This window comes from Caretta caretta, chromosome 1, assembly GCF_965140235.1.
Source record: "Caretta caretta isolate rCarCar2 chromosome 1, rCarCar1.hap1, whole genome shotgun sequence".
NCBI classification, from domain to species: Eukaryota; Metazoa; Chordata; order Testudines; family Cheloniidae; genus Caretta; species Caretta caretta.
Window position 1 is genome coordinate 211498753 of NC_134206.1, and position 15634 is coordinate 211514386.

The following is a 15634-nucleotide window of genomic DNA, read 5'->3' on the forward strand; positions in this document are numbered from 1 at the left end:
CTCGGGAAACAAGTACAGACTGGTGGGACCGCATAGTGTTGCAGGTCTGGGACGATTCCCAGTGGCTGCAAAACTTTCACATGCGTAAGGGCACTTTCATGGAACTTTGTGACTTGCTTTCCCCTGCCCTGAAGCGCATGAATACCAAGATGAGAGCAGCCCTCACAGTTGAGAAGCGAGTGGCGATAGCCCTGTGGAAGCTTGCAACGCCAGACAGCTACCAGTCAGTTGGGAATCAATTTGGAGTGGGCAAATCTACTGTGGGGGCTGCTGCGATGCAAGTAGCCCACGCAATCACAGATCTGCTGATATCAAGGGTAGTGACCCTGGGAAATGTGCAGGTCATAGTGGATGGCTTTGCTGCAATGGGATTCCCTAACTGTGGTCGGGCCATAGACGGAACCCATATCCCTATCTTGGCACCGGAGCACCAAGCCGGCAAGTACATAAACCACAAGGGGTACTTTTCAATAGTGCTGCAAGCTCTGGTTGGATCACAAGGGACGTTTCACCAACATCAATGTGGGATGGCCGGGAAAGGTACATGATGCTCGCATCTTCAGGAACTCTGGTCTGTTTCAAAAGCTGAAGGAAGGGACTTTATTCCCAGACCAGAAAATAACTATTGGGGGCGTTGAAATGCCTATATGTATCCTTGGGGACCCAGCCTACCCCTTAATGCCATGGCTCATGAAGCCATACACAGGCAGCCTGGACAATAGTCAGGAGCTGTTCAACTACAGGCTGAGCAAGTGCAGAATGGTGGTAGAATGTGCATTTGGATGTTTAAAGGCGCGCTGGCGCAGTTTACTGACTCGCTTAGACCTCAGCGAAACCAATATTCCCACTGTTATTACTGCTTGCTGTGTGCTCCACAATATCTGTGAGAGTAAGGGGGAGACGTTTATGGTGGGGTGGGAGGTTGAGGCAAATCGCCTGGCTGCTGGTTACGCGCAGCCAGACACCAGGGCGGTTAGAAGAGCACAGGAGGGCGTGGTACACATCAGAGAAGCTTTGAAAACCAGTTTCATGACTGGCCAGGCTACGGTGTGAAAGTTCTGTTTGTTTCTCCTTGATGAAACCCCCCGCCCCTTGGTTCACTCTACTTCCCTGTAAGCTAACCACCCTCCCCGCCTCCCTTCGATCATTGCTTGCAGAGGCAATAAAGTCATTGTTGCTTCACATTCATGCATTCTTTATTCATTTCTCACACAAATAGGGGGATGACTACCAAGGTAGCCCAGGAGGGGTGGTGGAGGAGGGAAGGAAAATGCCACACAGCACTTTAAAAGTTTACAACTTTAAAATTTATTGAATGCCAGCCTTCTTTTTTTTTGGGGCAATCCCCTGTGCAAGAGTGGCTGGTTGGCCGGTGGCCCCCCCACCGTGTTCTTGGGCGTCTCGGTGTGGAGGCTATGGAACTTGGGAGGAGGGCGGTTGGTTACACAGGGGCTGTAGTGGCAGTCTGTGCTCCAGCTGCCTTTGCTGCAGCTCAACCATACACTGGAGCATACTGGTTTGGTCCTCCAGCAGCCTCAGCATTGAATCCTGCCTCCTCTCATCATGCTGCCGCCACATTTGAGCTTCAGCCCTCTCTTCAGCCCGCCACCTCTCCTCCCGGTCATTTTGTGCTTTCCTGCACTCTGACATTATTTGCCCCCACGCATTCGTCTGTGCTCTGTCAGTGTGGGAGGACAGCATGAGCTCAGAGAACATTTCATCACAGGTGCGTTTTTTTTTCTTTCTAATCTTCACTAGCCTCTGGGAAGGAGAAGATCCTGTGATCATTGAAACACATGAAGCTGGTGGAGGAAAAAAAAGGGACAGCGGTATTTAAAAAGACACATTTTATAAAACAGTGGCTACAGTCTTTCAGGGTAAACCTTGCTGTTAACATTACATACATAGCACATGTGCTTTCGTTACAAGGTCACATTTTGCCTCCCCCCACCGCGTGGCAACCCTCCCCCCTCCCCGTGGCTAACAGCCCTCCCCCCTCCCCGTGTCTCCTGGGTGCTGGCAGACCCTCCCCCCTCCCCGTGGCTAACAGCCCCTACCCCCTCCCCGTGTCTCCTGGGTGCTGGCAGACGTGGTACTGCATTGCTACACAGTAGCAGCAACCCATTGCCTTGTGGCAGCAGACGGTACAATACGACTGGTAGCCGTCGTCGTCATGTCCGAGGTGCTCCTGGCCACGTCGGCTGGGAGCGCCTGGGCAGACATGGGTGCAGGGACTAAATTTGGAGTGACTTGACCAGGTCATTCTCTTTAGTCCTGCAGTCAGTCCTATTGAACCGTCTTATGGTGAGCGGGCAGGCGATACGGACTGCTAGCAGTCGTACTGTACCATCTTCTGCCGAGCAGCCATGAGATGTGGATGGCATGCAGTCCTTCTGCACCGTCTGCTGCCAGCCAAGGATGTAAAAGATAGATGGAGTGGGTCAAAACAAGAAATAGACCAGATTTGTTTTGTACTCATTTGCCTCCTCCCCTGTCTAGGGGACTCATTCCTCTAGGTCACACTGCAGTCACTCACAGAGAAGGTGCAGCGAGGTAAATCTAGCCATGTATCAATCAGAGGCCAGGCTAACCTCCTTGTTCCAATAAGAACGATAACTTAGGCGCACCATTTCTTATTGGAACCCTCTGTGAAGTCCTGCCTGAAATACTCCTTGATGTACAGGCACCCCCTTTGTTGATTTTAGCTCCCTGAAGCCAACCCTGTAAGCCGTGTTGTCAGTCGCCCCTCCCTCCGTCAGAGCAACGGCAGACAATCGTTCCGCGCCTTTTTTCTGTGCGGACGCCATACCAAGGCAAGCATGGAGGCCGCTCAGCTCACTTTGGCAATTAGGAGCACATTAAACACCACATGCATTATCCAGCAGTATATGCAGCACCAGAACCTGGCAAAGCGATACCGGGCGAGGAGGCGACGTCAGCACGGTCACGTGAGTGATCAGGACATGGACACAGATTTCTCTGAAAGCATGGGCCCTGCCAATGCATGCATCATGGTGCTAATGGGACAGGTTCATGCTGTGGAACGCTGATTCTGGGCTCGGGAAACAAGCACAGACTGGTGGGATCGCATAGTGTTGCAGGTCTGGGACGATTCCCAGTGGCTGCAAAACTTTCACATGCGTAAGGGCACTTTCATGGAACTTTGTGACTTGCTTTCCCCTGCCCTGAAGCGCATGAATACCAAGATGAGAGCAGCCCTCACAGTTGAGAAGCGAGTGGCGATAGCCCTGTGGAAGCTTGCAACGCCAGACAGCTATCGGTCAGTTGGGAATCAATTTGGAGTGGGCAAATCCACTGTGGGGGCTGCTGTGATGCAAGTAGCCCACGCAATCAAAGATCTGCTGATATCAAGGGTAGTGACCCTGGGAAATGTGCAGGTCATAGTGGATGGCTTTGCTGCAATGGGATTCCCTAACTGTGGTGGGGCTATAGACGGAACCCATATCCCTATCTTGGCACCGGAGCACCAAGCCGCTGAGTACATAAACCGCAAGGGGTACTTTTCGATAGTGCTGCAAGCTCTGGTGGATCACAAGGGACGCTTCACCAACATCAACGTGGGATGGCCGGGAAAGGTGCATGATGCTCGCATCTTCAGGAACTCTGGTCTGTTTCAAAAGCTGAAGGAAGGGACTTTATTCCCAGACCAGAAAATAACTGTTGGGGATGTTGAAATGCCTATATGTATCCTTGGGGACCCAGCCTACCCCTTAATGCCATGGCTCATGAAGCCATACACAGGCAGCCTGGACAGTGGTCAGGAGCTGTTCAACTACAGGCTGAGCAAGTGCAGAATGGTGGTAGAATGTGCATTTGGACGTTTAAAGGTGCGCTGGTGCAGTTTACTGACTCGCTTAGACCTCAGCGAAACCAATATTCCCACTGTTATTACTGCTTGCTGTGTGCTCCACAATATCTGTGAGAGTAAGGGGAAGACGTTTATGGTGGGGTGGGAGGTTGAGGCAAATCGCCTGGCTGCTGGTTACGCGCAGCCAGACACCAGGGCGGTTAGAAGAGCACAGGAGGGCGCGGTACGCATCAGAGAAGCTTTGAAAACCAGTTTCATGACTGGCCAGGCTATGGTGTGAAAGTTCTGTTTGTTTCTCCTCGATGAAACCCCCCGCCCCTTGGTTCACTCTACTTCCCTGTAAGCTAACCACCCGCCCCTCCTCTCTTCAATCACCGCTTGCAGAGGCAATAAAGTCATTGTTGCTTCACATTCATGCATTCTTTATTCATTCATCACACAAATAGGGGGATGACAACCAAGGTAGCCCAGGAGGGGTGGTGGAGGAGGGAAGGAAAATGCCACACAGCACTTTAAGCACAGCACTTTAAAAGTTTACAACTTTAAAATTTATTGAATGACAGCCTTCTTTTTTTTGGGCAATCCTCTGTGGTGGAGTGGCTGGTTGGCCGGAGGCCCCCCCACCGCGTTCTTGGGCGTCTGGGTGTGGAGGCTATGGAACTTGGGGAGGAGGGCGGTTGGTTACAGAGGGGCTGCAGTGGCAGTCTGTGCTCCAGCTGCCTTTGCTGCAGCTCAACCATACACTGGAGCATACTGGTTTGGTCCTGCAGCAGCCTTAGCATTGAATCCTGCCTCCTCTCATCACGCTGCCGCCACATTTGAGCTTCAGCCCTCTCTTCAGCCCGCCACCTCTCCTCCCGGTCATTTTGTGCTTTCCTGCACTCTGACATTATTTGCCCCCACGCATTCGTCTGTGCTCTGTCAGTGTGGGAGGACAGCATGAGCGCAGAGAACATTTCATCGCGAGTGCGTTTTTTTTTCTTTCTAAGCTTCACTAGCCTCTGGGAAGGAGAAGATCCTGTGATCATTGAAACACATGCAGCTGGTGGAGAAAAAAAAAGGGACAGCGGTATTTAAAAAGACACATTTTATAAAACAGTGGCTACACTCTTTCAGGGTAAACCTTGCTGTTAACATTACATACATAGCACATGTGCTTTCGTTACAAGGTCACATTTTGCCTCCTCCCACCGCGTGACTACCCCCTCAACCTTCCCCCCTCCCTGTGGCTAACAGCGGGGAACATTTCTGTTTAGCCACAGGCAAACAGCCCAGCAGGAATGGGCTCCTCTGAGTGTCCCCTGAAGAAAACCACTCTATTTCAACCAGGTGACCATGAATTAGATCTCACTCTCCTGAGGATAACACAGAGAGATAAAGAACGGATGTTGTTTGAATGCCAGCAAACATACACTGCAATGCTTTGTTCTACAATGATTCCCGAGTACGTGTTACTGGCCTGGAGTGGTAAAGTGTCCTACCATGAAGGACGCAATAAGGCTGCCCTCCCCAGAAACCTTTTGCAAAGGCTTTAGGACTACATCTAGGAGAACCGCAAATGCCAGGGCAAAGTAATCCTTTCACATGCTTGCTTTTAAACCATGTATAGTATTTTAAAAGGTACACTCACCAGAGGTCCCTTCTCCGCCTGCTGGGTCCAGGAGGCAGCCTTGGGTGGGTTCGGGGGGTACTGGCTCCAGGTCTAGGGTGAGAAACAGTTCCTGGCTGTCGGGAAAACTGGTTTCTCCGCTTGCTTGCTGTGAGCTATCTACAACCTCCTCCTCATCATCATCATCTTCTTCGTCCCCAAAACCTGCTTCCGTATTGCCTCCATCTCCATTGAAGGAGTCAAACAAAACGGCTGGGGTAGTGGTGGCTGAACCCCCTAAAATGGCATGCAGCTCATCATAGAAGCGGCATGTTTGGGGCTCTGACCCAGAGCGGCTGTTCGCCTCTCTGGTTTTCTGGTAGGCTTGCCTCAGCTCCTTCAGTTTCACGCGGCACTGCTTCGGGTCCCTGTTATGGCCTCTGTCCTTCATGCCCTGGGAGATTTTGACAAAGGTTTTGGCATTTCGAAAACTGGAACGGAGTTCTGATAGCACGAATTCCTCTCCCCAAACAGCGATCAGATCCCGTACCTCCCGTTCGGTCCATGCTGGAGCTCTTTTGCGATTCTGGGACTCCATCATGGTCACCTGTGCTGATGAGCTCTGCAGGTGCTGATCACCTGTGCTGATGAGCACCTGCACATCACTGTGATGTGCAGGTGCTCATCAGCACTGTGATGTGCAGTGCATGTGATGTCACATCACATGCACTGTGCTGATGAGCTCTGCAGGTGCTCATCACCTGTGCTGATGAGCACCTGCAGCTTGCCACGCTGGCCAAACAGGAAATGAGATTCAAAAGTTCGCGGTTCTTTTCCTGTCTACCTGGCCAGTGCATCTGAGTTGAGAGTGCTGTCCAGAGCGGTCATAATGGAGCACTCTGGGATAGCTCCCGGAGGCCAATACCATCGAATTGTGTCCACAGTACCCCAAATTCGAGCCGGCAACGTCGATTTAAGCGCTAATCCACTTGTCGGGGTGGAGTAAGGAAATCGATTTTAAGAGCCCTTTAAGTCGAAATAAAGGGCTTCATTGTGTGGACGGGTGCAGGTTTACATCGATTTAACGCTGCTAAATTCGACCTAAAGTCCTAGTGTAGACCAGGGCTTAGGAAGGAGATTCCACCACCTCCCTAGGTAACACATTCCAGTCTTTCACCACTCCCATTGTATTTCTTCCCCCATTTACTCTGCAGCAGCGCTTCTTTTACAGAAGCTGAAGATCCCTGTAGCACCCAAAAATCCTGTGGGGTTTGCTCATCAAGTGAGTACTACCAGTACAATTGTGACGTGAAAGTGGGGATAGGGACATGTTAAACCTGTGGCATATCAGGGGGGGGTGCAGCTGAAAGTGCTGCTCAGCCCAGCCTATTGAGACCAGGGGCACATAAGGGTGACAGCTTGAAGGTGCTGCTTAACCCAGCTCATTGACTACAGGGACACATGAGGGGATCAGCTTGAGAGCACTGATTGATCCGGTCTGCTCAGACTTGCTCTGTTAGTGGTGTGTGTGTACACGTGTTCATCTAGTCCTAGGGCTGTAGGAACCCAGTCCTGGGGAACCTAGGTCCTGCAGGATAGCTCCATTGGGAGGGGACTTGCAGAAGGAAGGAGTAGAGCGCCATATGAACACACAAGTGACATAAGAAGTACATTAATAGAATTACAGAACACCCCCTGTTCCCCCAGAAGAGTAACCCTAATAAATGAGCATACCCCAAAGTAACGGGCACATCTGGTAACAAGACAGCTTCCTGCCTAGTCTAATATGGTTTGGGGGGCAAAAACTGGAAGATGAATGGTCTGGTTAATATGAAATTCAGAAGATACCTTAGACATAAATTTAGGATGTGAAACTTTTTCCTTGAAAAACATTTTAAAGGGGGGAATCTGCCATTAAAGCCCCCAGTTCTCCAACCCTTCTGGCAGAAGTGATGGCTCCCAAGAAAGCTGTTTTCATGGACAGCTGATGCAGCAATGAACACGTAGCTAATGACTCGAAAGGGTTGTTTCCTAAGGCAATTAAGGAAAGAGTTCAAGTCTCATATTTGAGTAGGTTCTCTAATCTGTGGGAAAAGATTCATCAGTCCTCTGAAGAATCTTGACATTATGGGGTGGGAAAAAAATGAAAAGCCTTCAACAGGTGAATGAAAAGCTGTTATAGCTGCCAAGTGCACCTTGACAGAACTCATAGTGATGGTGGGAAGGGCTTGAACAAATTCTGGAGGGGTCCTTCTGCTGACTGAATGACTCCAGAACTCCACATGGAACAGACACCTGCTTTTCCAGATTGTGCTTGTTTGGTACCTAAAAACTGTCCTGAATCTCCCTGGAAGAACTGAAGATGTAATCTGGTGAGCTGGGTTATTAAGATACAAGCTGCCTTATGACATAGCACTCAAAGACAGTTTCTTGCCAAGATTTGAGGATTTATCTGAATCCTTAAAATTAGATTTCTTAGGCTCACAAACCTACTTGTAGGCAGGTAAACCTTGGCTGTCACAGCATCCAGAGAAGTTCCTATGAAATTTGAGTCACAGCAAACTTTTTGAGATTGAGTTGGAGGCCTAAATTGTGAAACAGAGATCTTGTTGCTTGTACTGCCAATAGGACTTCTGGTAAGATAGACCTCTGAATAGCTAATTGTCAAGATAAGGGAAGACAATTATCCCTAGCTGACATAGGTGGGCAACTATGACAGTCATGATCTGTGAGAATATCCTTGGGGCACAGGAGATGCCAAAAGGGAGCACGCAGTACTGGAAGTGATCGTGGTCAACTGTAAAACAAAGCAATCTCTCGTAAAGAAGGAAAAATTATGACATAGAAATACACATCCTGAACGGCGAGAGCCACAAACAAATCTCCAGAACCTAGGGAGGGAATTATAGCTGCAAGGGTCATCAGCCTGAATATCTGCTGTTTCGCATAGTTGCTTAGATATCTGAGATCTAATATTAGTCTCCATCCTCTGTTCTTTTTGGGGACCAGAAATTACTTGGGATAGAAACCCTTTCCCTTTTGACAGGTTTCAGAGTAACAGCCGTGTTAGTCTGTATTCGCAAAAAGAAAAGGAGTACTTGTGGCACCTTAGAGACTAACCAATTTATTTGAGCATAAGCTTTCGTGAGCTACAGCTCACTTCATCGGATGCATACCGTGGAAACTGCAGCAGACTTTATATATACACAGAGCACTGGAACTGGTTCTATGCCCCCTAAAAGCAGAAGAGAGGCAACTTCCTGTCTCAGCAACTGATCATGAGATGGGTCCCTGAAAAGAGACGAGAAAGTGGGTAAGAGGCAGGGATGGAAGTGAAATGAATGGAATAACTGGATGTTATGACCTCCAAAACCCATTTGGCAGAGCCTATTCTCTCCCATGCCCGTTGGAAATGGGAAAGACAGTATCCAAAGGGAGGTTGGAGGGATAGTGCATCAGTAGATTCCTGTGGAGCAGATGGTTCAGCCCTCAACAAAGCTATCAGGACTGGCATTTAGACCAGTGATTTTCAAACATTTTTTCTGGTGACCCAGTTGAAGAAAATTGTTGATGTCCGTGACCCAACAGAGCTGGGGATGAAGGGTTTGGGGTGTGGGAGGGCTCAGGGCTGGGATAGAGGGTTAGGGTGTGGGAGGGGGTCAGGGCTCTGGGTTGGGGGTGCAGGCTCTGGGGTGGGGTCAGAGATGATGGGTTTGGGGTGCAGGAAGGGGCTCTGGGTTTGGGGGGCTCAGGGCTGGGGCAGAGGTTTGGGGTGCGGGTTTGGGGCGCGGGCTTACCTCCGGCGGCTCCCAGTCAGTAGGGGTGCTAAGGCAGGCTTCCTGCCTATCCTGGCACCGCAGATCACACTGCTCCCCGGAAGCAGCAGCAGCAGGTCTGACTTCTCGGCTGAGGCGCACAATGAGCTCCACACAGATCTCACCCGCAGGTACCACCACCCCCAGCTCCCATTGGCTGGTTCCTGGCAAATGGGTGTGCGGAGCCGGTGCTCGGGGCGGAGACAGCACACGGACAGGAGTGCTGGCTCCGCTTAGGAGTCAGACCTGCTGCTGGCCACTTCCAGGGTGCAGTGTGGTGTCGGAACAGGTAGGGACTAGCCTGCCTTAGCCGGGCAGCACCGCCAATAGGACTTTGAACAGCCTGGTTGGCGATGCTGACCAGAGCTGCTGCAACCCAGTGCCTTACATTCCACGACCCAGTACTGGGTCACAACCCACAGTTTGAAAACCACTGATTTAGATGATGTGGATGGCTGGGATGAAGTATCTGTGACAATTGTTGACTTCTTTATTAGTATTTTGGTCTCCTGTCCAGTGGTTCAGGCAGCCTATGGAAATTCAAGAAATGGAACAAGTGAGATTTCTGAGCTGTTTGAGACCTGCTAAATTTTCTTTTATTCGCAGGGGTATAAATCCCGAGGGAGCTAAGCGTAGCCCTCGAATCCTTCAAAGTGTGAAGCGACTCATCATTTGACTAAGGTACAACTTGTGACATCAAAAGAGAAGTCCTCAACAGCACTCTGCACTTCCCTTGGGAAGCTGGACAGCTGGAGCCAAGATGCTCATCACATCATGATCATAGTGGAAATGGACCAGACTGTAGTATTGGCTGCATCTAAGGAGCCCTGTAATGATGTTCTCACTAAGAATTGCCCTTAAATTGTCTGCAGTGTTCCTCTGGCAAATGCTCAGTAAAGGTGCTGAATTTATTGTAATTCAGATAGTCATACTTTGACCTGACTGCTTGGTGGTTTGCTATTCTGAATTGCAACATTGCAGAGAAGTAACTCTTGAGACTGAAGAGGTTGAGTCGCTTCTGGTCCTTGCTGAAAGGGATAAGTTTTGTACTGTGCTGTCTACCACACTCTGGCTGCTTCTACAACCAGAGAATTGGGTGACAGGTGTGAAAATAAAAACTCCAAATCCTTGGCCAGACCATAATATTTTTTGTCAGCATGTTTTCAAGCAGGAGATGCCCTAGCTCAGGGGTGGGCAAACTTTTTGGCCTGAGGGCCACATTGGGGTGTGAAACAGTATGGAGGGCCGGGTAGGGAAGGCTGTGCCCCCCAAACAGCCTGGCCCCTGCCCCCTATCCACCCCCTCCCACTTCCCACCCTCTGACTTCCCCCCTCAGAGCCCCCGACCTATCCAACCTGCCCTGCTCCCTGTCCCCTGGCTGCCCCCCCCGGCTCCTATCCACCCCGCCAACAGGCCCCCCAGGACTCCCAAGCCCTATCCAACCCCCCCCGCGTTCCCTGACCCCCCCCCGAACCTCCACCCTGTCCAACTGCTCCCTGTCCCCTGACTGCCCTCCGGGACCCCCTACCCAACCCCCCTACCGCCCCATGCGCGCACCTCCACCACCCCCTTACCATGCCACTCAGAGTGGCAGGAGCTCGCAGCCCCGCTGCCTGCGCGGTGGCATGACTCCGGGGGAGGGGGGACAGAGGGGGAGGAGCCCGGGCTAGCCTCCCCAGCCAGGAGCTCAGGGGCCGAGCAGGATGGTCCCGCGGGCCATAGTTTGCCCACCTCTCCCCTAGCTAGACTCTGCCAAATGGTCTTAGCAGGCTCTAGTAAAGCCTCATTTACAGGAATGGCCACCCATGCAGAAGCTGAAGTATGTAAAATGTCGAGGAGTCCTGGGCCTTTTCTAAAAGGATTTGAACTATATCAGCAACGCGCGTCATCAGCTCCTGGAATTGTCTAAAGTCATCTGCCATGAAAGGCAGTGGAGGCATTTACAGCCTCACCCAGTGATGACAAAGAAATATTTGTGTGAAGTGAGCCTTTGCCTCATATTCCTCAAAGCTCTCTGCTACCAGCTGTGGCTGGGGAGGTGGGAATGAGGGTTTGTGATAATGGATCTTCCTATATTCTCTGTAGGAATGGCTTACCGCCTTCAGGAACTGTTGGCTGGTGCAAGGCCCAGGGGTCCCAATAAGGCCACTGGGGGGAAGGGGGGGCGGACAGCCCAGATGGCAAAGGAGGAGGCATCTGCTGTTGGTCATCCCAGATAGCTGGGGGACAAATTTACCTGTCTTCCATTATCTGAGAATATGTAGAAGAATGGTGTCCTGCAGAATAGACAGGAGACCCCTGAATCACAATACTATAAGAAGACTCATTGTCAACATATTCTGCGGGGAAAGATAAGTGTTCACCCTGGATGGCTGACGTCTGGGTCGAAGGAGGTCTCAGTGAAAAACTCAGAGTCAGTGACCCAGAAGATTTTGGTATGGAAAGCTGTCCAGTACCAGTTAGTAATGGAGATTCTGGCTGATCCAACACAACAAGAACCTTTGAATATCGAAACACCAACGGTACTGCCATGTAAATGGAAGCTGGCTGCAATCCTGTGGAGAGCTGTGTCGGTACCGAGGAACGGACCTATCCAGAATGTGCCAGTGCAGCAGACACTAAATGCTTTGAGTAAGTACATCCAGACTGACTCGGATGGTACCAGTGTAGTGATCCGGGGCACCAATATAGGTGCAGAGGTTACTGATTAATCTGATGCTGCCGACCTTTTTGAAGAGGAATTTCTGCTCATATTGACATGAGTGCTTGAAGCAGAAGGGCTCTTCAGTACCGAGTCTTATTTAGAAGAAGTTTGGCTCTTAGAGGAAACCTGAGACATTTTCTCGGTACCGGACTGACTCAGAACCTTGATAGTATTCCCTTTGGGACCTGAGGTCTCCAGAACCTTCTTCGCAGTCAGTGACAAAGACTTCTTGGAAGGAGATCTAACACTCCTGCTTCTTTTATTGGTACACGCAGACTTAATGCGCGGGGCTCTTGGTACCATGGGTATGGCTATAGGTGCTGCATCTCCCAAGGCTTTCAGTGACTGTGACCTGAAGGTGGACAGGGTACCAGCCATTCCATCCTTCAAGGGTCTCAGTGACCAGGATCCTGATGCAGGCAGGGCACTAAATGTGCTCACAGCCCAGTGTACAAGGGGCTTCTTGGAGCCTGGTTTGGAAGCCTGTTGTAGGGCTTGATCACTCATCAACAGTTTGAACTTTATTTCCCTGTTTTTACAAAATCTGCTCTTGAATGAGGAGCAGGTCTTATACTTGGTCAGTACATGGGTGTCTCCCAAACACTGCAAACACTGAGAATGTCCGTCAGGAAATGGCTCCTGGTAGGAAAGACAATGCTTAAAGCCTGGGGATCCCAGCATACCCTAGATAATAAAGTCCAGAACAATCCCTCAGAGGGGAAGGAACAAACAAACAAATCCACTAAACTAATTACAACTAAGATAATCTAAACTACAACTAGATAAAAGTGAAGCAGGCAGGTTGTGTAGGCCAAAGGTGGTTGAGAAGGAACTGAGGACAGCTTACCCATGCAGCCCTATATACCTCAATAAGGGGTACAAGGATGTGTATGGCACATGTGTAGGGGGCTGCTACTGAAAATCTCCCATCAAGGGCACATGGGCACTTGAAGTGGAGTACCCATGGGGACGCTACTCAAAGAAGAACCTATAGTTATTTATATTAAATAATAGAAGGGGAAATACAATATTTGAAATAAGATCTTACCACTTCTTATCCTCTTAACACTGGGATAGGGGAGAGTCCTTTTCACATGGCTGGTCCAGGAATCTGTCACACTTAGGAGGTTGCGCTTTCTTGTTAAGTTCAGTGACAGTCAGCTCTCCAGTTGCACATGGTGAACTCAGTTTTATATACAGTACCCTAATTTCAGGTCTCATTGTAAGTGGCCAGCCTCTGATTTCTACTGGACACGTGCCAAGTGATTGTTCAGATTTCAGCTCTGTTTGTCTGCTGCTTCCATTGGTATCCAGCAGGTGGTGTACAGCAAATATCTTCAGTTCTTTTTCTTATCAGAGGCTTTTTTCATGAGAGTCATTTCAAGGACTGTATTTCATTATTAGCCCCTAATATCAGTTGGGATCACTGGTTTCAAGTAATTTTTCTTCATATTTCAAAGTTACACCCTGGTTTATATCTTTCAACATTCCTTCTTCCTTGTACCAGGAAATACCTATTACTTCTGGAGTGCAACAATTGTTTGTTATGAAACCAATAAAATCTCTTATGATCTTCTAAATTTGGAGGAGTACTTGTGGCACCTTAGAGACTAACCAATTTATTTGAGCATAAGCTTTCGTGAGCTACAGCTCACTTGAGCTGTAGCTCACGAAAGCTTATGCTCAAATAAATTGGTTAGTCTCTAAGGTGCCACAAGTACTCCTTTTCTTTTTGCGAATACAGACTAACACGGCTGTTACTCTGAAACCTGTAAATTTGGAGGACGTACTCCATACATTCATTGATTGTACATAAGCATTTCCCATTATTTAGGCCTTCCAACAGAACAAGCGGTATTCACATACAGAAGGATGTAGATCTGACTCACAAGGCAAACAAATATGCAGCTTCTAATTTGAGATGAAAGACAGATTATCCACGGTATTTTTGATTTACAAGGAAAACAATATATATCTTACAATTTGGGGTGAAAACATGTGGTTTAGATTTCTTGGTGTAACAGGTAGTTTGCCCAGTTTGACCTTCAAACTTACTTTTCTAATTCGCTTAACTTGCAGCTTCCTCACCCATCTCTTGATCCACTCACAAGGAACACTATGCAATGTTTGCATAGCAAAGCTGGATGTCACCTTTCCTTGGTAACTTGTAGTTCTTTTTAGCTAGACTGGGAGGGAAAAAGAGAGTCTATCTATATGCAAATTATGAGAGATTCTTGTGTACGTGATGTGATTAACAATACTCTCATTTAGCCATTTTAGTTTCTATTACTGGAGAGAGCAACTCCCAACCTTGGCTGATCTCTGGGTCCTTAGACAAAATGTCTCACATGATGTGACCCATTTTCTTATTATCTTGACTTCCTGAGTGGATCCTATTTTGGCACAAACAGCAGTGGATATGTTTCAGAGTAGCAGCCGTGTTAGTCTGTATTCGCAAAAAGAAAAGGAGGACTTGTGGCACGTTAAAGACTAACAAATTTATTTGAGCATAAGCTTTCGTGAGCTACAGCTCACTTCATTGGATGCATTCAGTGGAAAATACAGTGGGGAGATTTATATACATTGAGAACATGAAACAATGGGTGTTACCATACACACTGTAACCAGAATGATCACTTAAGGTGAGCTATTACCAGCAGGAGAGCGGGGCGGGGCGGAAACCTTTTGTAGTGATAATCAAGGTGGGCCATTTCCAGCAGTTGACAAGCATGTCTGAAGAACAGTAGGGGTGGAGGGGGGGAATAAACATGGGAAAATAGTTTTACTTTGTGTAATGACCCATCCACTCCCAGTCTCTATTCAAGCCTAAGTTAATGGTGTCCAGTTTGCAAATTAATTCCAATTCAGCAATCTCTCGTTGGAATCTGTTTTTGAAGTTTTTTTGTTGAAGAATTGCAACTTTTAGGTTTGTAATCGAGTGACCAAAGAGATTGAAGTGTTCTCCAACTGGTTTTTGAATGTTATAATTCTTGACGTCTGATTTGTCTCCATTTATTCTTTTATATAGACTGTCCAGTCTGACCAATGTACATGGCAGAGGGGCATTGCTGGCACATGATGGCATATATCACATTGGTAAATGTGCAGGTGAACGAGCCTCTGATAGGGTGGCTGATGTGATTAGGCCCTATGATGGTGTCCCTTGAATAGATATGTGGACAGAGTTGGCAACGGGCTTTGTTGCAAGGATAGGTTCCTGGGTTAGTGGTTCTGTTGTGTGGTGTGTGGTTGCTGGTGAGTATTTGCTTCAGGTTGGGGGGCTGTCTGTAAGCAAGGACTGGCCTGTCTCCCTTCAGGATCAGTTGTAGATCCTTGATGATGCGTTGGAGAGGTTTTAGTTGGGGGCTGAAGGTGATGGCTAGTGGCGTTCTGTTATTTTCTTTGTTGGGCCTGTCCTGTAGCAGGTAACTTCTGGGTACTCTTCTGGCTCTGTCAATCCGTTTCTTCACTTCAGCAGGTGGGTATTGTAGTTGTAAGAATGCTTGATAGAGATCTTGTAGGTGTTTGTCTCTGTCTGAAGGGTTGGAGCAAATATGGTTGTATCGTAGAGCTTGGCTGTAGACAATGGATCATGTGGTGTGGTGTGGATGAAAGCTGGAGGCATGTAGGTAGGAATAGTGGTCAGTAGGTTTCCTGTGGATATATTTTCCAATTTTTGAGGGCCAGAAAGAATCAGT

The 15634-nt window shown here is 48.7% G+C and overlaps 1 protein-coding gene across 6 annotated transcripts in view; it reads right to left on the reverse strand.

Moving 5' to 3' along the window:
- The window catches only part of VAMP1 (vesicle associated membrane protein 1), a 112724-nt gene that overhangs the window by 40162 nt on the left and 56928 nt on the right, over positions 1 to 15634 (reverse strand). Inside the window, exon 5 of one of the 6 annotated variants that reach the window (XM_048820240.2) lies at positions 1285 to 1802. The exons of the other annotated variants lie outside the window; for them this stretch is intronic. Coding sequence (XP_048676197.2) covers positions 1414 to 1802 — 389 coding nt within the window. The 3' untranslated portion in view covers positions 1285 to 1413. Of the gene's footprint in view, positions 1 to 1284; positions 1803 to 15634 lie in introns of those variants that run through there. 6 annotated transcript variants of the gene reach the window in all.